The 21,352-nt window shown below is 48.2% G+C and overlaps 2 protein-coding genes across 3 annotated transcripts; one reads left to right on the forward strand and one right to left on the reverse strand.

Annotated features, from left to right (window-relative positions):
- Window positions 1–504: 504 nt before the first annotated feature.
- Window positions 505–3,903, forward strand: LOC121299738 (omega-hydroxyceramide transacylase-like). The gene is made up of 4 exons (XM_041227729.1): window positions 505–1,081; window positions 1,717–1,949; window positions 2,362–2,427; window positions 3,535–3,903. Exons 1-4 carry the CDS (start codon window positions 874–876, stop codon window positions 3,862–3,864), a joined length of 837 nt encoding a protein of 278 aa, XP_041083663.1. The 5' UTR covers window positions 505–873; the 3' UTR covers window positions 3,865–3,903.
- An 11,374-nt stretch (window positions 3,904–15,277) lies between these two features.
- On the reverse strand, window positions 15,278–20,974 carry LOC121300344 (apoptosis facilitator Bcl-2-like protein 14). 2 transcript variants are annotated; one of them, XM_041228906.1, is made up of 6 exons: window positions 20,827–20,974; window positions 18,915–19,597; window positions 18,449–18,604; window positions 17,941–18,005; window positions 17,319–17,585; window positions 15,278–16,804 (listed from the first exon to the last, which is right to left on the reverse strand). In XM_041228906.1, exons 2-6 carry the CDS (start codon window positions 19,585–19,587, stop codon window positions 16,769–16,771), a joined length of 1,197 nt encoding a protein of 398 aa, XP_041084840.1. In that variant the 5' UTR covers window positions 19,588–19,597; window positions 20,827–20,974; the 3' UTR covers window positions 15,278–16,768. The 2 variants fall into 2 exon arrangements, with proteins under 2 accessions (XP_041084840.1, XP_041084839.1); XM_041228905.1 differs by lacking the exon at window positions 20,827–20,974 and having other exon boundaries at window positions 18,915–20,758.
- Between the last annotated feature and the right edge of the window lie 378 nt (window positions 20,975–21,352).

A 21,352-nucleotide genomic window follows, 5' to 3' on the forward strand; every position in this document is an offset into this window, starting at 1 on the left:
TGATTGCAGGTTTGCCTCAAATGCATCAAATTCAAGGAAGCCAGTGCCTAAGAATCAAGAGTTTGTTGGAGGAATTCTAATAAAAACAAGCAGGTTTACTGATGAGGAGACCTAGGTTATGACAAATGTACCATTCCTTAAACAAAAAAGGCTTTTAGGAGTGGTCCTTGCTAACGAATTGCAGAGTTTGTTAAAGTGGCGCCACAGTGGTGCAGCTCCTGCGTTTTGCAGGCAGTATTATCAATGGGTTAGTTCTGGCATGCACGGTACCTTACCCGTTCAAACTGATTGAAACACATTCTTCAATGAGGCCTTTGAAAAACAGCATGACTGTGAAAGGGGACTTACCCGTTCAAACTGATTGAAACACATTCTTCAATGAGGCCTTTGAAAAACAGCATGACTGTTTAGTCGATATTGGCTGTGTAAAAAATACGCAGAAAGATAAACTACAAATCGGTACGTGTTGAAGGACTACAGTTCCCGGCGTTCCCTGCTCAGCACTTTGAAGGGCAGTGGTGGCTGCGTGCCAGGTTTAAAGACTCGCTGTTGCTGCGTTAATTAATCGACAAGTACTGTGTGAAATATTAAGATATTACTCGTCATACAGCCAGCAGTGCTGCAGTAAAACGCGCAACAAGAACTGTATTCATGAATTCATAAATATGAACAAGTGGGAAGCGTACACACACAAAAAAAAAAAACTACAAATCATTTCACAGCATAACGAAACTATTTTAACACTTTATAAAGCAGCGGTTTAAAACATGAACACGTGTATCGTAAGAGAAGCAACGCGATTAATTCCAGCGCCACATTCCTAACAGGATTTGTACTGAAAGACGCAACAAGTATTTTTGGTGCGCTGTAACCATGTCTGCTGAAGCCGGCGGTGTACAGCCCGGGGTTCCCCCAATCTCCATCTCGTTCTCCGGGTCCGGGTTCATGGTAGTTTACCAGCTCGGGGCTATCCAGTGCCTGCTCGATCTGGCTCCCGAGGTCATACGCGCGGCGCCCAAGGTCTACGGATCTTCTGCCGGCTCGCTGGCTGCTGCCGCTGCTGTTTGCGGGGCGAGTATGGGTAAGTACAGTGTGCTGTTAACAGCCCAGTCTTACTGTTAAAAGAAACCGCTGCACGTCTTCTAATGACATAGTCTCCAAAATTATTATATTACTACATGACCACTGTGATATGACCACTGGGACACTCCTGAAAACAAAAAGATAAATCCAACTATTATTATTATTATTATTATTATTATTATTATTATATTATTATTATTGGCCAATGGTTAGAGGCTGCACAAGTGTTCCAAAAAGTCGCAATGATACATCACACGTATACACAATGTAACAAAGATATGTGTCATGTTATATAACATATATATATATATTAATAGTATAATATATAGTAATACTATATATATATATATATATATATATATATATATATATATATATATATATATCTATTATTATATAATATCTGTGTGTGTGTGTGTGTAATATATATATAATATATATATATATATATTATATTCAGGTATTTATACCATGGTTTTATAATACCACAAAGGGCCTTACGTTTAAAATATTGATAATGCATATATGATGAGCTTGTATTTAATTATAAAACCCACACACGTGTAGACATGTTAAGCTCGTATTAAACACATGACTTCACTCTTCATTGCCCCGTTCCTCTCCGCGGTGCAGAAGGACTGCGCGATGAGATCGTGGCGGCCGCGCTGCAGGTGCGGGAACACGTCCTGGGACCCTTGCATCCCTCCTTCAGCCTCTCCAAGGTCCTCCAGAGCAGCCTGCAGCGGAACCTGCCGGAGAACGCGCACCGGCTGGCCACGGGCCGGCTTCACGTCTCCATGACGAGGCTGGCGGACGGTGAAAACATTCTGGTGTCCGACTTTCAGTCCAGAGAAGACCTCGTCCAGGTACACACCGCGGACCTTCGCCTATAAGAGACTTCCAAAAAATCAAATATACTGCGCTATGAAAGTTATTCACCCTTAACCCTTTCGGTCCTGGTCGCACGTTAACACACGGAAATCACGCTGGAACCTCACGGGGCTCCTAGGTCCCAGTCTGAGCTCGTGTGGAAATATATGTAACAAAAAAAAATTAGGATGCTAATAAAGGAGGCCCTTCTTCAGCTCGTAAAAGTAATTAGGCACTGAAAGGGTTATTGATGCACTACCAGGGGTAGATTTACACAGTCCACACTGTTTTTGAACTTTAAAGAATTGTTTTTTTTTTTCCTTTTGCATCAGACCGCTGCTTAGAAATGTAATGTCTGTGAAGGGATGCGCGTTTGTGTGAATGCATTGTAACCGACTGCCCCTGCAGGCTCTGCTGTGCAGCTGTTTTGTGCCGGTCTACTGTGGTCTGGTGCCCCCTAGTTTCAGAGGCCAGGTGAGTTTATCAGTGCATTTGGTCTGCTGATTGTATTAATAGCATCTGTTTGTAAATGTGCGTTTTGATTCGCTAACAAAACCTCTTAAATAGGTAACAGGTAATTCATGCACACACTAAACTATACACAAGTTGGGATCTCGGCTGTCACAGGAGAGCCGTCGCAGAATTGCCTCCGGCGCTGGGGTTTGCAAACACGCTTGTGCAGGGCTCTGGGGTCTCAGCTAGTTCGCTGTTGCAGTAACAGGATGCGCAGCAGCACAAAGACAAGCCCTTTGAGTTTCCACCTTTCACTGCGTTCGGAAGGTCAGCAGCCGACCAGAGAAAATGCCCTTTTTCACGGCAGGAAACCCGAGAGTCTGCCGAAGGGCTTCTCCGCACCGAGGAGAATGAGTGGAGGAGCGCTTTATTAAAACAGAGCGTTTCAGTCTGAAGGGTTACTGTAACCACAGGAGTGCTGGTGGCTGGATAAAGAGAAGCAAAACGAGAAACATTCGACCCAAAGACAAGGTCTAACAGCGAATGGCCTTTAGCCCACTGAGCCGCGCTAGTGTAGGAGCAGACGCCTTGTCAGTTACAGGCTGAGCTGCGATCTGTTTAGTCCCGCTCTCCTGGATTCAGCATTGACAGGACATTACAGAATTCTGACCACGTCTGATAAACTCCGTCAGTGTTACAGTGCAAACTCATTCAGGTGATACTGGCTGCTCAAACTGTGTGAAGAGAGAGAGCTCTTATTAACCCTTTGCTGCCCACTGTCCAATATATTTGACAAAGGCATTAAATATGTGTGGGAACATACCCAGGGCTGTACAGGGGTAGGACAACCCTACACTTGGTAAATTAACTTATTTTAAATCGCAGCAATGAAGTCTGTGCTCAGAAACTGCTGTTCAACATGCAAAGTGTTGTTTTTGTCACTTCAGAAATGCACCTTCAATGCTGAACACCACAGAACCTGGGTTTGGAATTCTGACAAACCCTTTCTGCTGATAGGCTGATTTCTCGCAGGAGATTTCCAATGTGTAACCCAGCCCTGACATTTCTCAGTTTGGGATGGATTTGCAGCCCATGAATGCGCTTTCACTGTTCCGTGCCCCCCGACAGCGCTACATTGACGGTGGCTTTACCAACATGCAGCCCAGCCAGGAGGCTTGCCTCATGGTCACCGTGTCCCCTTTCGCTGGAGAGATGGACATCTGCCCTCAGAACCCGACCATCAGCTTCTACAACCTGGCAGTGAGCGGCGCCAACTTCCAGCTGACTGTCCAGAACTGCACGAGGATGGCCGACGCACTCTTCCCTCCCACGGGAACGGTACAGAACCGGGTCAACGACCGGTACAGGCAGTTAGAGGAGACTGATAATACCTCAACACAACCCAGAACCACTCAGTGCAAATACCACGGAATAGCAAGGAGAGTGGAAATAGAATAGTAAGGGGTGGAAATAGTAAAGGGAGAGTGGAAATAGCAAGGGAGAGTGGAAATAGCAAAGGGGGAGTGGAAATAGCAAGGGGGAGTGGAAATAGCAAGGGGGAGTGGAAATAGCAAGGGGGAGTGGAAATAGCAAGGGGGGGTGGAAATAGCAAGGGGGAGTGGAAATAGCAAGGGGGAGTGGAAACAGCAAGGGAGAGTGGAAATAGCAAGGGGGAGTGGAAACAGCAAGGGGGAGTGGAAACAGCAAGGGGGAGTGGAAACAGCAAGGGAGAGTGGAAACAGCAAGGGGGAGTGGAAATAGCAAGGGGGAGTGGAAATAGCAAGGGAGAGTGGAAATAGCAAGGGGGAGTGGAAATGGAGCAAGGGGGAGTGGAAATAGCAAGGGGGAGTGGAAATAGCAAGGGGGAGTGGAAATAGCAAGGGGGAGTGGAAATAGCAAGGGGGAGTGGAAACAGCAAGGGAGAGTGGAAACAGCAAGGGGGAGTGGAAACAGCAAGGGGGAGTGGAAATAGCAAGGGGGAGTGGAAACAGCAAGGGGGAGTGGAAACAGCAAGGGGGAGTGGAAATAGCAAGGGGGAGTGGAAATAGCAAGGGGGAGTGGAAATAGCAAGGGGGAGTGGAAACAGCAAGGGGGAGTGGAAACAGCAAGGGGGAGTGGAAACAGCAAGGGGGAGTGGAAACAGCAAGGGGGAGTGGAAACAGCAAGGGGGAGTGGAAATAGCAAGGGGGAGTGGAAATAGCAAGGGGGGGTGGAAATAGCAAGGGGGAGTGGAAATAGCAAGGGGGAGTGGAAACAGCAAGGGGGAGTGGAAACAGCAAGGGGGAGTGGAAATAGCAAGGGGGAGTGGAAATAGCAAGGGGGGGTGGAAATAGCAAGGGGGAGTGGAAATAGCAAGGGGGGGTGGAAATAGCAAGGGGGAGTGGAAATAGCAAGGGGGAGTGGAAATAGCAAGGGGGGGTGGAAATAGCAAGGGGGGGTGGAAATAGCAAGGGGGGGTGGAAATAGCAAGGGGGGGTGGAAATAGCAAGGGGGGGTGGAAATAGCAAGGGGGGGTGGAAATAGCAAGGGGGAGTGGAAATAGCAAGGGGGAGTGGAAATAGCAAGGGGGGGTGGAAATAGCAAGGGGGAGTGGAAATAGCAAGGGGAGTGGAAACAGCAAGGGGGAGTGGAAACAGCAAGGGGGGGTGGAAATAGCAAGGGGGGGTGGAAATAGCAAGGGGGAGTGGAAATAGCAAGGGGGGGTGGAAACAGCAAGGGGGGGTGGAAATAGCAAGGGGGGGTGGAAATAGCAAGGGGGAGTGGAAACAGCAAGGGGGAGTGGAAACAGCAAGGGGGAGTGGAAACAGCAGGAGCGAGGGAAATCAGCCCACATGGAAACAGCAAGGGGGAGTGGAAACGAAGGGGAAGGGTCGCGCATGAATTAGCAAGTGGGTGGTTGAAAACAGCAAAGGGTCAGTGGAAAACAGCAAGGGGAGTGGTGCCTGTAGCAGCTGCTGATGAAACAAGGGGGAGTGGAAACCAGGCACTGGAGCAGGGGGAGTGGAAACAGCAAGGGAGAGTGGAAACAGGAGTGGAAACAGCAAGGGAGAGTGGAAACAGCAAGGGGGAGTGGAAACAGCAAGGGAGAGTGGAAACAGCAAGGGGGAGTGGAAACAGCAAGGGAGCTTGGCATGGGTATGCTTTAAATAGCAAGGGGGAGTGGAAACAGCAAGGGTGAGTGGATTTCAATTTGCAGTCAGGAATCAGTGGATATAGCAAGGGATAGTGGAAACAGCAAGGGGGAGTGGAAACAGCAAGTTAGACTGCTTTGTGCTTTAATTAGTGCACCTTGAACAACTTCTGAAAAGCCCGGGGCGTTTTATCATTCCATACCGTGCGTAAATGACAAGCTTCGCACAGGGGGAATGGAAATGCAGCCGGGGGGGTGCATTTCGAGTGGAAATAGTAAAGGGGGAGTGGAAACAGCTTGCAAGGGGGATTTGCCTCTCACGCTGGAATTTCCAGTAACGGGGGAGTGGAAATAGCTGTTTGGAAATAGCAAGGGGGGGTGGAAATAGCAAGGGGGGGTGGAAATGCGTGGAAATCAAGGGGGAGTGGAAACAGCAAGGGGGAGTGGAAATAGCAAGGGGGTGGAAATAGGGGGGAGTGGAAATAGCAAGGGGGGGTGGAAATAGCCTGGAAATAGCAAGGGGGGGTGGAAATGCTGGAAATAGCAAGGGGGGGTGGAAATAGCTCTGGAAATAGAAGGGGGAGTGGAAATAGCAAGGGGGGGTGGAAATAGCAAGGGGGGGTGGAAATAGCAAGGGGGAGTGGAAACAGCAAGGGGGGGTGGAAACAGCAAGGGGGGGTGGAAATAGCAAGGGGGAGTGGAAATAGCAAGGGGGAGTGGAAATAGCAAGGGGGAGTGGAAATAGCAAGGGGGAGTGGAAACAGCAAGGGAGAGTGGAAACAGCAAGGGGGAGTGGAAATAGCAAGGGGGAGTGGAAATAGCAAGGGGGAGTGGAAACAGCAAGGGGGAGTGGAAACAGCAAGGGGGAGTGGAAATAGCAAGGGGGAGTGGAAACAGCAAGGGGGAGTGGAAATAGCAAGGGGGAGTGGAAACAGCAAGGGGGAGTGGAAAAAAGTCGTGGAAGGGGGAGTGGAAATAGCATGGAAAGCAAGGGGGGGTGGAGTGGAAATAGCAAGGGGGAGTTAGCAAGGGGGAGTGGAAATAGCAAGGGGGAGTGGAAATAGCAAGGGAGAGTGGAAATTAAGGGGGAGTGGAAACAGCAAGGGGGGGTGGAAATAGCAAGGGGGAGTGGAAACAGCAAGGGGGAGTGGAAACAGCAAGGGGGAGTGGAAATAGCAAGGGGGAGTGGAAATAGCAAGGGGGAGTTTAAATTTGCAGCAAGGGGGTGGTGGAAACAGCAAGGGGGAGTGGAAACAGCAAGGGAGAGTGGAAACAGCAAGGGGGAGTGGAAATCAAGGGGGGGTGCAAGGGGGAGTGGAAACAGCATTCCAAGGGAGAGTCACAAGGGAGAGTAATTTAAGGGGGGGAGCATTTGAATAGCAAGGGGGGGTTGGAAATAAAGGGGGGGTGGAACTCAGCAAGGTCAATCTTTTATTTTTAGCAAGGGGGGGTGGAAACAGCAAGGGGGGGTGCAAATAGCAAGCTGTTTGTGGTAATTTCAAGGGGGGGTGGAAACAGCAAGGGGGAGTGGAAATAGCAATGAGTGCCAAGCTGGACTAGCATACGGGGTCCAAGGGAGGGGAAACACAGAAGTGTGTCCTCACCATGGCATAGGGTCCCGTCGGGACAGTTCTGACGTTTATCTACGTCTATGCGTTCATAAGGAGTGTTCGAATTGGCGGGGTAGGTTCAATGACACTGCTGGAGGAAAATTGGCTGTGTATTCACGAGACGTGTGCGAGTGCCACCGTTTAGATAATTTAGGTCCAATTAAACCACAATAAGCCTGGGCCTGGGACGGTAAGGTTTACAGTCACTATCACTGATACACGATGTTCACCGCGAACAGGAGGTTACCTCAGTAGCGATGAGCAGTCAACGCTAATAATAGCCGGGACACGCTCACTGAAAAAACTCACTTTTGCAAAATAATGGGTGAACTAGTAAGTGCCTTCTTAAACAGCAAGAAGGAGTGCAAACAGTACTGGAACACCTCCAAGCTTGGCATGGGTATGCTTTATATACCCGCCTGCATGGGTGGTGACAGCATTTCAATTGTGCAAATAGGAATCAGGGGATATAGAAAGCAATAGGCAATCATGATGTATGTGTAATTTAGATGCTTCGGACGCATTTAATTCGGAGGCCTGACACTAGTGCAAATTAGTTCTGAACAACCCACGTCCTTTTGTTACCCTTTCAATTTGCAGTCAGGGAGAGTGGAAACAGCAAGGTTTTTAATTAGTGCAGCTTGGGGTGAAAAAGCAGTAAGCTCCGCCTCTGCGTTAATACAGCTTCGCACAGGCCAGGGTTTCCCAGCCCTTATTGCATGTTAGCAGGGGCTTGCCCCTCACGCATTCAGTAACGGATGCAGGTAAGTGAAGCCTGCCGGTAGCAGTGCTACAGTGTCAATCTAGGATTGTGAGATGTGAACAGGAAAAAATATACAATGTTTTTAAAGCGATTATCTGAAGCTTTTATGTGTTAAAACAAAACCAAAAGTGTGTTGGTAAATATTGATTTATTAGTATACAGTGTAGCTGTGCGGGACGAGGAGGGGTTGCTGCTCTTGTTTTATTGGTGCACGGTGTAGCTGTGCGGGACGAGGAGGGGGCGCTGCTCTTGTTTTATTGGTGCACGGTGTAGCTGTGCGGGACGAGGAGGGGTTGCTGCTCTTGTTTTATTGGTGCACGGTGTAGCTGTGCGGGACGAGGAGGGGTTGCTGCTCTTGTTTTATTGGTGCACGGTGTAGCTGTGCGGGACGAGGAGGGGTTGCTGCTCTTGTTTTATTGGTGCACGGTGTAGCTGTGCGGGACGAGGAGGGGGCGCTGCTCTTGTTTTATTGGTGCACGGTGTAGCTGTGCGGGGCGAGGAGGGGGCGCTGCTCTTGTTTTATTGGTGCACGGTGTAGCTGTGCGGGACGAGGAGGGGGCGCTGCTCTTGTTTTATTGGTGCACATTCAATGCAGGTAAGTGAAGTCTTCAGTGCTACAGTTCAATCTAGGATTGTGAGATAAACAGGAAAAAATCTTGTTTTATTGGTGCACGGTGTAGCTGTGCGGGACGAGGAGGGGTTTGCTCTTGTTTTATTGGTGCACGGTGTAGCTGTGCGGGACGAGGAGGGGGCGCTGCTCTTGTTTTATTGGTGCACGGTGTAGCTGTGCGGGACGAGGAGGGGGCGCTGCTCTTGTTTTATTGGTGCACGGTGTAGCTGTGCGGGACGAGGAGGGGGGGCTGCTCTTGTTTTATTGGTGCACGGTGTAGCTGTGCGGGACGAGGAGGGGGCGCTGCTCTTGTTTTATTGGTGCACGGTGTAGCTGTGCGGGACGAGGAGGGGTCGCTGCTCTTGTTTTATTGGTGCACGGTGTAGCTGTGCGGGACGAGGAGGGGGCGCTGCTCTTGTTTTATTGGTGCACGGTGTAGCTGTGCGGGACGAGGAGGGGTTGCTGCTCTTGTTTTATTGGTGCACGGTGTAGCTGTGCGGGACGAGGAGGGGGCGCTGCTCTTGTTTTATTGGTGCACGGTGTAGCTGTGCGGGACGAGGAGGGGGCGCTGCTCTTGTTTTATTGGTGCACGGTGTAGCTGTGCGGGACGAGGAGGGGTTGCTGCTCTTGTTTTATTGGTGCACGGTGTAGCTGTGCGGGACGAGGAGGGGGCGCTGCTCTTGTTTTATTGGTGCACGGTGTAGCTGTGCGGGACGAGGAGGGGCCGCTGCTTTGTTTAACAGTATTTTGTTTTATTTGTTGTTCTCCTCTTAGCTATGAAATATTCTGGCTGTAAAGGAAAATCTTTTCAGCCTTCCTTTGTATTCCTCTTATTTTTTCTACAGATAGTGTCATTGAATTCCAGATTCTTGGCACTTATGAATCTTTCTTTCAGATGTGTTTACTTGTGCAGTATTATTGTCACAGTGTGTTACATGAAGGTCGGAAAACATTCTTTCTCTCTTACCCATTTTAGCACAAACTTGTTAGTTTAATCTACAGGTCTTATGCCAAATCATTCCCATATCTGTGACGTGTTAAGACAGATCACAAAGTGTCCTTTTACTCAGTTGAACTCTAATTCCATGCTCATGTGCTAGCTGAGTGAAAGCTGTGCTCTGGTGGGTTCAGCTTCAGCTTTAACACTGGAGTAAAAGACAAGAAATTCTGTCCACAAATGAAGTGTTTGCCAGGGAAGTATGGAAGCTTACCTTGTACTGGAAGAGGGTAGAGTTGCAAAAAATGTACTTACCTTGACACATGTGCATATTTATTCATAGAGCCAGTTGTGTGCATTTGAAGGTGTATATTACTGTGTATTACTGTTTTTGTTTTGCTGCTCTGTGGAGGTGAGGGAGCAGTTGGGTCTCTATCTTGCCCTTGACTGAAGGGGGTGCCCTTTCTCTCAGGAAAGAGGAAGCAGGTCCATGTCCTGGGTGCCACTCTTGTGACATGATTAGACCCCACATGCTGTAAATGGAGGTCGTGCAGAGCTGCAGTTTCAACACCCCCCTTCTTCCTCCCCTAGATCTGATGGCCCCGCAGTCTCCTGCCGAGTCCCGCTCCCTCTCCGTGGCTTCTCTCCGCTGCAGTGGTGGCACAGCCCTCCTGGCCATGCAGAGCTCTCTCCAGGGGGAGGCGGGTGACAGTGACGCCACGCCCCCGTGTGCAGAGAACTCTTCAGATCAATTGGAGGAGCTGGAATGGACGCTGGGCTCCATGGAACAGAGTCTTTACCAGAGCCTGCCAGCCTGGGTCCAGGGAGGTAAGCTTTCTGCACTGCAGCTCCTCCAGCTCTTCCAGTCCTGCGCTCTGTACTGGAGGGAGTCTTTCTCCAGGTAGAACCCCACAGTTGAACCCGTGGAGCAGGCAGATGAATGGCAGAGCGGTTCTTCTGAAAGGCCAGCGCTTTCCAGCACAGAAAGCATTGGTATTGTTTATGCAGGTGCACCATGTGAGATGGCTCGGTCATTAAAATCGCTTGTTATATTTAAACTGGAGATCGTTAGTTCTTCCAAGTGGATTTGAGCTTCCTCAGCTTTGGGAATGCTGCTCTCTAAAAGGTGATGTGAATGTTTACTGTCCCGCCCCCCTCTCTTTCATCTCTTTCAGCTTTGCTGTGCAACATAGTGGGGAAGCTGGGGCTGCTGGGATCTATGAGCAGCTTCCTTCCTGCGCGCCTGGCTTCATACATCCTGCTTCCCTACACACTTCCTGTCTTCATCACCTACTCCCTGAGCCAGAGGTAGGGATCGGGATCCTCTGAACTCCTCTCGGAGACGGATTCACATTCTATAGAATAGAAACTGCATCCTAAAAACACTGTGCATGCCGTGTGTGTGTGTGTGCGCGCATCACAAACATATTCATTCATTTTAAATAGAAGAGACTGTCGTTACCGTGGCATCAGAAGCCTCTAAGTGCCTCAGCTGTTTGTTTTCAAACACGCTCTCCCTTCACAAAGGCATGTTAAACATTGAGAAACTCTGGGAAGCTTCATCAATACTCATGTCCAGTGAACCCACAGTGTGTGAAACAGCCACCTCCCTCAGCAGTCTTTAAATAGCCTGTGCTTCTAGGAATAGCATCATAACACATTCCTGGAGGCTGGCTGCCAACCTGCAATGTGTCCTCTCAGATTGAACCAGCCCTCTCCACTCTCGTATCTGCAGTGTGTCCTCTCAGATTGAACCAGCCCTGTCCACTCTCGTATCTGCAGTGTGTCCTCTCAGATTGAACCAGCCCTGTCCACTCTCGTATCTGCAGTGTGTCCTCTCAGATTGAACCAGCCCTGTCCACTCTCGTATCTGCAGTGTGTCCTCTCAGATTGAACCAGCCCTGTCCACTCTCGTATCTGCAGTGTGTCCTCTCAGATTGAACCAGCCCTCCCAGTATCTGCAGTGGTCCTCTCAACCAGTAAGTCCACACTGCCTCCCAGTATGTTGTTCATACCACTAAGCCACACTGTTGTTATACCACTAAGCCACACTCAGAGTTCTCCAGATCTCATCACTGGCCCCTTCTGTCCTTCATCTGCGAGCAACACTATTTTGTGTTGAGAAGCCTTTGATACGTGTGTGTTGTTGTTGCTGTTGTTGTTGTTAGGGTGCTGCGCTGGCTGGTGGCTTTACCTGAGGAGATGTTCTGCTTCTGGCAGGAAATGAAGCATTTCACACACTTCATGAGAAACGTCTTCAGGGATCCTTACGAGAGCATTCATCCATATTACACACAACACTGACTGTCCAACAGCAGCTATTCACAAAGGTAACAGCATGAAACACAGCAGCAGCACCCTTACGAGAGCATTCACCTAATATTACACACAGCACTGACAGGGATCACGAGAGCGTTCGTCTAATATTACACACAGCACTGACAGGGATCACGAGAGCATTCATCTAATATTACACACAGCACTGACAGGGATCACGAGAGCATTCACCTAATATTACACACAGCACTGACAGGGATCACGAGAGCATTCATCTAATATTACACACAACACTGACAGGGATCACGAGAGCATTCACCTAATATTACACACAGCACTGACAGGGATCACGAGAGCATTCACCTAATATTACACACGACACTGACAGGGATCACGAGAGCATTCATCTAATATTACACACAGCACTGACAGGGATCACGAGAGCGTTCATCTAATATTACACACAGCACTGACAGGGATCACGAGAGCATTCATCTAATATTACACACAGCACTGACAGGGATCACGAGAGCATTCATCTAATATTACACACAGCACTGACAGGGATCACGAGAGCATTCACCTAATATTACACACAGCACTGACAGGGATCACGAGAGCATTCATCTAATATTACACACAGCACTGACAGGGATCACGAGAGCGTTCATCTAATATTACACACAGCACTGACAGGGATCACGAGAGCGTTCATCTAATATTACACACAGCACTGACAGGGATCACGAGAGCATTCATCTAATATTACACACAGCACTGACAGGGATCACGAGAGCATTCATCTAATATTACACACAGCACTGACAGGGATCACGAGAGCATTCATCTAATATTACACACAGCACTGACAGGGATCACGAGAGCATTCATCTAATATTACACACAGCACTGACAGGGATCACGAGAGCATTCATCTAATATTACACACAGCACTGACAGGGATCACGAGAGCATTCATCTAATATTACACACAGCACTGACAGGGATCACGAGAGCATTCATCTAATATTACACACAGCACTGACAGGGATCACGAGAGCATTCATCTAATATTACACACAGCACTGACAGGGATCACGAGAGCGTTCGTCTAATATTACACACAGCACTGACAGGGATCACGAGAGCATTCACCTGAGAGATCACTCTGATGTTGTATTAGCCACTCGCTGACTGTTTTGTGTGGTGTGTTTTGCAGCCTGGTTAGTTGCCTTTCCCTGTCCCCGGTGCTCTCCCTCCTCTCCCCCACCTTCGAGGAGGACTCTGCTGAGATCCACACAGCACTGACAGGGAACACGAGAGCATTCCGCCCTGCGCCGCCGCTCCACCCTGCGCCTGCACCTCTCGGGCTCCTCCTCCGTGGACCTGCAGGCCCTGGATCTCCAGGGGGCTTCCAGCGACGTCATGGCCTTTGAATTCAAGCTGGACCTGCAGCTAGGGGTGGAACAGAAGCCCGGTAGGCCAGCCCTGAACCGGGGAAGCTCCCTGCCCTGGGGAGGAGTCCTTCCTCTGGGGTTCAGGGCTAACTCCCTGCCTGAGATCACCTTCCTGGATGTGGAGGAGGTGGAGGACTCCACTGAGGAGACCCTACCAGAGCAGCTCTGCATCTCACAGACCCGCAAGAGGTCCAGTATCCACTGGAGTCCAGAACCAGAGAACTGTGAGGGGGACGCCAGGGAGACCCTGCCAGGGCAGCTCTGCATCTCACAGACCAGCAAGAGGTCCAGTATCCACTGGAGTCCAGAACCAGAGAACTGTGAGGGGGACGCCAGGGAGACCCTGCCAGGGCAGCTCTGCATCTCACAGACCAGCAAGAGGTCCAGTATCCACTGGAGTCCAGAACCAGAGAACTGTGAGGGGGATGCCAGGGAGACCCTGCCAGGGCAGCTCTGCATCTCACAGACCCGCAAGAGGTCCAGTATCCACTGGAGTCCAGAGCCGGGAACCTCTGAGGAGAACTGTGAGGAGCTCCCACAGATCTGAGACCGCTCTGCACAGAACCGTTCATCACAGGGCAGCTGGATCTGTGGAAGCTGTCCCGTTCAGGGCACTAAAAACAGGCCAGCATGCAAGTAGTACACTGAACATGTTCAACTGAACTGCACTTACTCACATAGTAGGAATCGTAGTTTAATTAGATTAGATATAATTAGATTATATATATATATATAGATGTAGATATCTCTCTGAAATACTTCTCGTTTGGGTAACACCAATCTGTTTTTATAGAAGAAATGTGTTTGTTTTTGCTTGCTTGTGGAGGAGTTTGTAAAGATGTAGTTCAGAGCCCAGTTTAAGGAATCGAAGTTGATTTGAAACAGCAGCGTGCAATTCCAGCGCATCTCTCCTGACGGGACGTGTAAGCTCTTATTCACATGCAGGAGGAAAGTGGAGTCTAAAACTACACTTTGCTATGAAGAGAAATATCAATGAATATGAATTATAGATCCCACTACATATGCATTTGAATATTAATCTTTGACACTAAAAAACAATAAATATTTGAATAAGGAATGTTTGTGTACCATTTCATTACACGTTATATAAAATACATATTCTATATGAAAGATGTTGCTTCGGTTCTACACACTGCGTTATTGCAAACCTATCCCTTGTGAATGAGCCCTATAAAGCATCAAGTTTAAGATTCAGAACAGTTTCAGTGAGGTCATGCAATGACAGCTTCACTAGCATGCTATACATTCTGATCACTGGCCATTGCCTTTGAAGCTTAACCCTGCAGAAATGTTTATTGAACGTTAGATTTATTAACATGATTTATTAACAAGCCCTGTGCTGTGGGTATAGCTTCCACTGCGCAGAGTCTGTCCTGCGCTCATTCTGGAAACGTCACTGCTTTTGTTATCTGTGTGGCAGATTTATAAAATATGCACATTGAGACCAGAATCACATCAGTATCGAGGTGGAAAGCAGTAACATCACAGTCACGCTGCTCTCTGCCTCACTATAAGGGTTCATAGAGATATAGAGAGTGTAGCATCGCAGTCACGCTGCTCTCTGCAGCACTATAAGGGTTCATAGAGATATAGAGAGTGTAGCATCGCAGAGTCACGCTGCTCTCTGCAGCACTATAAGGGTTCATAGAGATATAGAGAGTGTAGCATCAGAGTCACGCTGCTCTCTGCAGCACTATAAGGGTTCATAGAGATATAGAGAGTGTAGCATCGCAGAGTCACGCTGCTCTCTGCTGCACTATAAGGGTTCATAGAGATATAGAGAGTGTAGCATCGCAGAGTCACGCTGCTCTCTGCCTCACTATAAGGGTTCATAGAGATATAGAGAGTGTAGCATCAGAGTCACGCTGCTCTCTGCCTCACTATAAGGCAGAGTCACGCTGCTCTCTGCCTCACTATAAGGGTTCATAGAGATATAGAGAGTGTAGCATCGCAGAGTCACGCTGCACTCTGCAGCACTATAAGAGTTCATTACATAGAGATATAAAGAGCACTGAGGTTATATATACAAAATAAAACAATTAAACCACACAGGTTTACCAAAAAAATCATAATTTACTTTAATTATCAGGTTGTACACGTTACAGGACTGGTGTATGCCAGCACACACAATTCACATTGCATTATTATTTGTTTGAAAGAGTTCACAGTTGATTGCATACATTCAGCATTAACATCATTGCAGTTTGTAATCAGCCCTTTTTTCTTGACGTCTGTTATTTTGTGCTTTAATTTCCAGCAGTGCTCAAGATGAGGAGGTGGAGGGATGAGAAGACACACCGAGGGATGCTGGGCATGGCTTGAACTGTCCTCTCTCAACAGCGGCATCACTGGGGCAAACTGGACTGTCAACACAGCCTGTGCAGGTGACATCATGTGTGACACAGCAGGTGTGAATACTGTCAACACAGCCCGTGCACATGACATCATGCGTGACACAGCAGGCGTGAGTATTCTTGGTTTTGGAAAAAGGTTTCATGGTTCAGCCGACTTTTCTAAAGTCTTGATTCGCATACTTTTTCAAGAAATCCATCAGGAATCCATGCATTGGAAAAACATCAGAATTCACTGATAAAGGCTTATGCCCTCATTACATATGTAGAAATTCTTATGACCATTAAACACAATGTGCAGTTAGCTTTTCCTGCCACTAGGGGTCACAAACACAACTACAGTACACCTGTATATACTGCAAGGAGGGCTGGAAAGGGACATGCCTGCTTTACCCTTTAATTTATACCTGAACCTGCAACATTAAAAAGGGAAGCAATATTCCATTTCCATAGCCTGTAGCCAGCAGAATATAGAACAGTTTATTTTCTTCCTTTCTCAATCATCAGTCAAACTGCGACATCTAGTGGAATGAGGTGGAACTACAACACATTACTGCAGCTTAATTTTAACTCTTAGTTTAAAATGTACACCATTATTATTATTATACAAATAAGCTAAATCTACTTTTAACATGAAAAAATGTTTAAATCATTTTTTAAGCATAGATTACCAAGCCCTAATTCAGGGCACAGACTTGAAAAGAAAGTGCATGTGCATTATTTCAGATTCCTGGCTGCACAGAGACCTGTGTCAGAGCCTGAAGCAGCGCTGTGCAATGTGAAATCACTCAAGCATGACTTCCTCGTGGTATACTTGAAGAGAGGCTGGTTTCACAGGCCCAGAACACGTGCTTGGCACGCGGAGATGTGATCCACAAGCGTCCGCAAAAGTTAACATTGAAACATTTTGTTTTATTTCTCTCCGTAGTTTCAGTGGAGGCCAACCAGAACGATCCATTAAGCCACCTTTTAAAAAAGTCAAGAGTCAGCCATCTTGGTGGGGGTTAAAAGTCATGAACCAGCCACCTTGTCAGGGGTTTAAAAGCTTGGCTGGTGTTCAGTAGTGAAGTTCCCTCCATTAAAAGAGAAGGGTTTTCTGGGCTGCTCCCATTGCCCTGGTGAGCACACACTCTGTTGTTGTAGAAACCTTACAAGAGCTTGTTGATGAAGTGTTGTCCGTGGCTGGGTAGCGCTGTGTGGGTTTGTTCAGTCCGGACTTTCAATAGGGTAGTCAATGAGGTTCTGGTGGGATTAAAACAAAAAACAAATGTTATATTGTGTGTTTTATTAAATATTAATTTAGATCCTAAGAACAGAAGAATTATCGAACAAGAGGAGGCCATTCGGCCCATCTACACTGGTCCGATTCCCAGTAGCGGCTTGATCTCACAACTTTGTCAAGTTGGGTCTTAAAGGACCTCAGTGATTCTGCCTCAAGCCGATCTGCCCTTGGCTTCCATTATACTTGACAGCTACAGTAGAGCGGTCCAGTTTATTTCAGGTTTCTAGCGTGGATAGTGAGATGTACTTGAATTACTTTCATACTCTTAAACATTACCTGTGTGTTCAGGAGTAAGAAAAGTGCACAGAGTGAAATGAAACATTACAAAGCACACACAAAACCAGAGTGACTTAAACACTGGCTAAACTGCAGCAAACGCACTTGCGCTGACTTGGTGAAGCCCTTCGCCCGCCAGGCCCATGTCACACACAGTCCAGGCTCAACAGCAGTGGATGAATGATGAAGCCCTCTTACCAGTGGCTGGCCATTGCTGAACTGGGTGAAGCGGTCCTGCAGGTACTTGTTCCCGAAGCCCATGATGCGGTTCACTGTGTGGTTACAGATGCCCGCCACCTTGGCAGTGATGTCCAGCGTGAAGGCAAACTTGACCAGCTCGGGGGGGCTCACCTGCGGCTGCTGACCCCTGACCTCTGAGGTCTCCACGTAGCGGTCAGCCAGCTGCTGGAAGGAGCTGTAGGTCATGCTCTGGAAGAAGGAGTTCAGATCCGTGCTCTCCTTCAGCTGCGGAGCGGCAAACAAGGGGTTAACAGAAGAGCAATCAATAAGCAGGGCTGCAGTGCTCTCGCACCCAAACAATCAATTATCTGTAATGAACGGGAGCCGCTGATATTTCTTATACAGTCATCTGAAATGTATTTATCAGCTATCTGTCTTTCACTTCTTTATTTTCCACATAGCACCCTGTCTCTCGAACCCGCCCCCCGGTGCTCTGGGCACTTCCGATTGGCTCACTTTCCAAAAACAGTGTTAACAGAACCTGTATTTGTTTAGCAAGGCAAGATTGTAAAGCTAAAAATTTAGCTCAGTGATCACAACAAGTGACGTGATAAAAGCTCTGTTGAAATACTGTGCCTACCTTTTCATCTATAATGTCTCCTTCCCTCTGCAGCAAAGAGACAATCTGATCAATCCGAAGCTGATCTGAAAAGAAAGGGAAATATTCTTTCAGGATCACTCTTCACAGCAAATCACAAAGCCTGCCCCTCCTTCGTGAAGAGTGAAGACCTCCTAGCACGTGTCAGGTTTTTATAACTCAATACTGCTTGTGTTTACAGCTCCCATAGTTACCATTCAAATATAATAATACAGTGTATTCAACAAGCCCAGACAAGTCTGGTCTGCTGTTTCGAAAACATTCACAATGCAGTGCTGAGGTCCAAGCAAATCATGGGACTGAGCACTTCTTCCAGGTAATCCTAGGATAGCGATGTGGTTGATAAACACCCCCCCACCCCGGATCATTAAAAAAGCAATACGTGCAGCTTCTGATCAAGTCCCCAACACTTGTGGTGCCTTCCTTTGCTGTGAGGCGTGTGTTTGCCACCTGTCTTTATAGCCATGCACTTGAAAACACTTCCACTCACCACCAGCAGATATCGTCCCGTCAGTGTCCAGGTCAGCTGCAGGAGGAGCAGCAGATTGTGACACCTCTTCCAGGACCGGCTCCTGTGCCTTCACGATGCGCTCCATCTCCACAGACACCTGCTCGTAGTACGAGTACTGAGGCTGCGTCTCGGGAGCTGGGGGGAGGGGCAATCAGGGATCAGAGCCCATCTTTAATGCTCAACCAACCTACAGGCTCCTCCTGTAAAAACTAATTTATGTTTGTGCTTTTTCAATTGTGCTGGTCGTGCAACGCATGTTGTGACAATGTATTACTGAGACAGCGGTAGGTTCTTGGGATGCTTGCAAAACTTTTACGCCAGAGTGTAGCCCTAATCCTGGTCTACCTACAGTGATGTTACCTTTTGCAAATCCTTACGAGATGAATGCTTGGATCAATCTACAGAGCGTTCTAGTGCCAGACCGACATTCTGTTCAAACACTCACCTTCTTGCTTATGCACATTGCCACGAAGAGCCAGGAAAGTGGGTTTCTTTGGGGCGTCCGTGCCTCTGCTCTTGAAGGAGAAGGACTTCCGCAGGGTGCTCTTCCGTTTGAGCGGCTTGGCCGGCCGGGGGGTGGTGGGGCTGTAGTGGTCCTCCGAGAACTGCCGGGTCACAGGCAGACAGCCGGCAGGGGCTCCCTGGCTCTCTGTGGATCCCGAGGCTGGCTTCTCCTCCGAGGTTGGCTCCTGGTCCTCTTTCTCCTCGCTGCTCTTCTTCCAGAAGAAGCTGAACAGGCCCTTCAGGACAGACTTCTTCCCCTTCTTGGAAGCTTTCTTGGGCTTCTCCGTCGAGCTCCCCAGGGGAGTGACAGAGCGGGTTGGGCTCTCAGAAAGCTTTGGTTCAACCGGGACCTTTACCTCCTTGCCAACCTCACTGCTAGGCCCCAAATGGTCCAGTTCGCTGATTGACCTTCGCACTTCGCCCTTCACGTTCTTTGCACCCCTGCGGTCTCCTCCTCTCCCCCTGGGCTTCCTGTCTCGTCCTGGTCCATCGTTCAGACTCAGACTGCGCCTCACATACAGCTCCAGCACCCTCTCTGCGTCCTTGCGCCCCAGAGACAGCAATCGGGGGTCCAAGGGAGGGGCTCCCTGCAGGGTCTCCACTGCCGGCTCCATGCTGGGGATCCTGCAAGACACACACACAGGGTCAGGGCAAACACAGTACTGGGGTGTCTTTGCTTTATAGAAGCCATCTCCACCTTCGAAACTAGTTTGCATCTGTCACTACTTTTTGCAAGTTTTTTAAATGCCTAACAGAAATGACTTGACTGACTTATGAATGCCTCAGTTGCTCAGAAAGCAAAAATAAATATTTTTAGTACCGATACACAATGCAGGAACTCAAACTCTTAATACAGGTTATATTTAATACTGCTTCAGTGACTCCTCACACCGCACAGCATCTCATTTTCCTTTATGGACAGTATAAACGACAACTGCATGCATCGCGCTTTTATGAACTTATGAAACTGAAACCACCCATTGACAGCTGCCATCTTGTCTCAGCCCCCACTGTAAGCGGTGAGATCGCTCAAGCCTTATCTTCGGAAAATCAATACAGGCAGCCTGTTGATTCCTGATAGAATCCGTGCTAGAACAAAGCAACAGCCATTGAGCAAAACGAGACCCGCAGCCACAGAAGCGACCCGGCCGTATCCCGAGGACAGCTTTCCGAAACCAAACGCAAAAGTTGGAATTGCACAGGCGCGCGTTCGTGCCTGCTCTTTCAATCCTCGGCGTTGGAGACGCTTTGTCCCGAAGCTCCCCGCAGCGCGCAGCCTGCCCGCAGTGGCGCTGAACCGATCGGATTCACTGCCGCATCCCCCACCGAATAACAAAGCTGAAACTACAGACACGCAGCACTATGAGCGTCGCTCTCGGTTTCTGAAGCTCACCATACTTCCGCTAATTATTAAACACACACCACACAGGGAAGCAGCCGATCGATTTACGCGATGCATCCAACTTTTTATTTTTTTTACTTTTTGAATAAAAAAAAGCTTTATTAATAATGAAGTAGAATTCACAAACAATATTTTACGCACAACGAACATAAATTGCATTTAAACCCCCTGCGCTGAACACTGCTAGTATAAACAGAATGGGCACAATGGGTAGTGATGCTACAGCGGATTCGGTTTTTACAGATATACACGAAGAAACAGAAACGCGTAATTGTGCGTCTTCGTTACCGTTTTTAAATACAGCCCATCGGCCACTGCGTGCTGTACAGTACGGTTAATAATGAAATGCGTTCTAGTGTTGTGCGCCAAACCTCACCCTGTAATATAAGATTAGGTTACAGTGCGGTAGGTACAACCCTAACTATCTGCTTTGACTCAGTTTGAGAATTACCTTGTCTTTTTCTTTGCAATCCCTCTGCTTGCGTTAATGTGTTTCTCCAACCCGAATGTCCAGCACTCAGGTAAGGCGGGTATTCCTGGTTTTCTCAAGGGTTAGTCAATCAATACCCCCCAGAGAAGATTTTATAACCAGCCAATGTCAAGACGGTGTAATCGAGCGCGTCGCCCAATCAGCGCAGGAATGGGCGGTCGGGTGAGATCATAGCGTGCGTACAGGTAAGCGCAGGTAAACATCGAAACACTGCGGGGATTTCACTGGGTTGTTTACCAGTTGAGCTGTTCATTTTTTTTTCTTGTTAAGGAAAGGATTTTTTTTTTTTTTGAGGGAGGTTACCTAAATTGTTTTGTCTTTTTAGCGCACTTGAGTACATCACAAACGCGCATGTTTTGCACAGCCCCCCGTATCATGTTCATGAGTCCCACAAAACAGTGGCGTGTCCCGGGTCATTCATTATCAATATAACAAACATTTGTAACCTTGGGTTTACTTCCTTTCTAGAAAGAAGAGCCTGTGTCTG

This window comes from Polyodon spathula, chromosome 25 (assembly GCF_017654505.1).
Source record: "Polyodon spathula isolate WHYD16114869_AA chromosome 25, ASM1765450v1, whole genome shotgun sequence".
NCBI lineage: Eukaryota > Metazoa > Chordata > Actinopteri > Acipenseriformes > Polyodontidae > Polyodon > Polyodon spathula.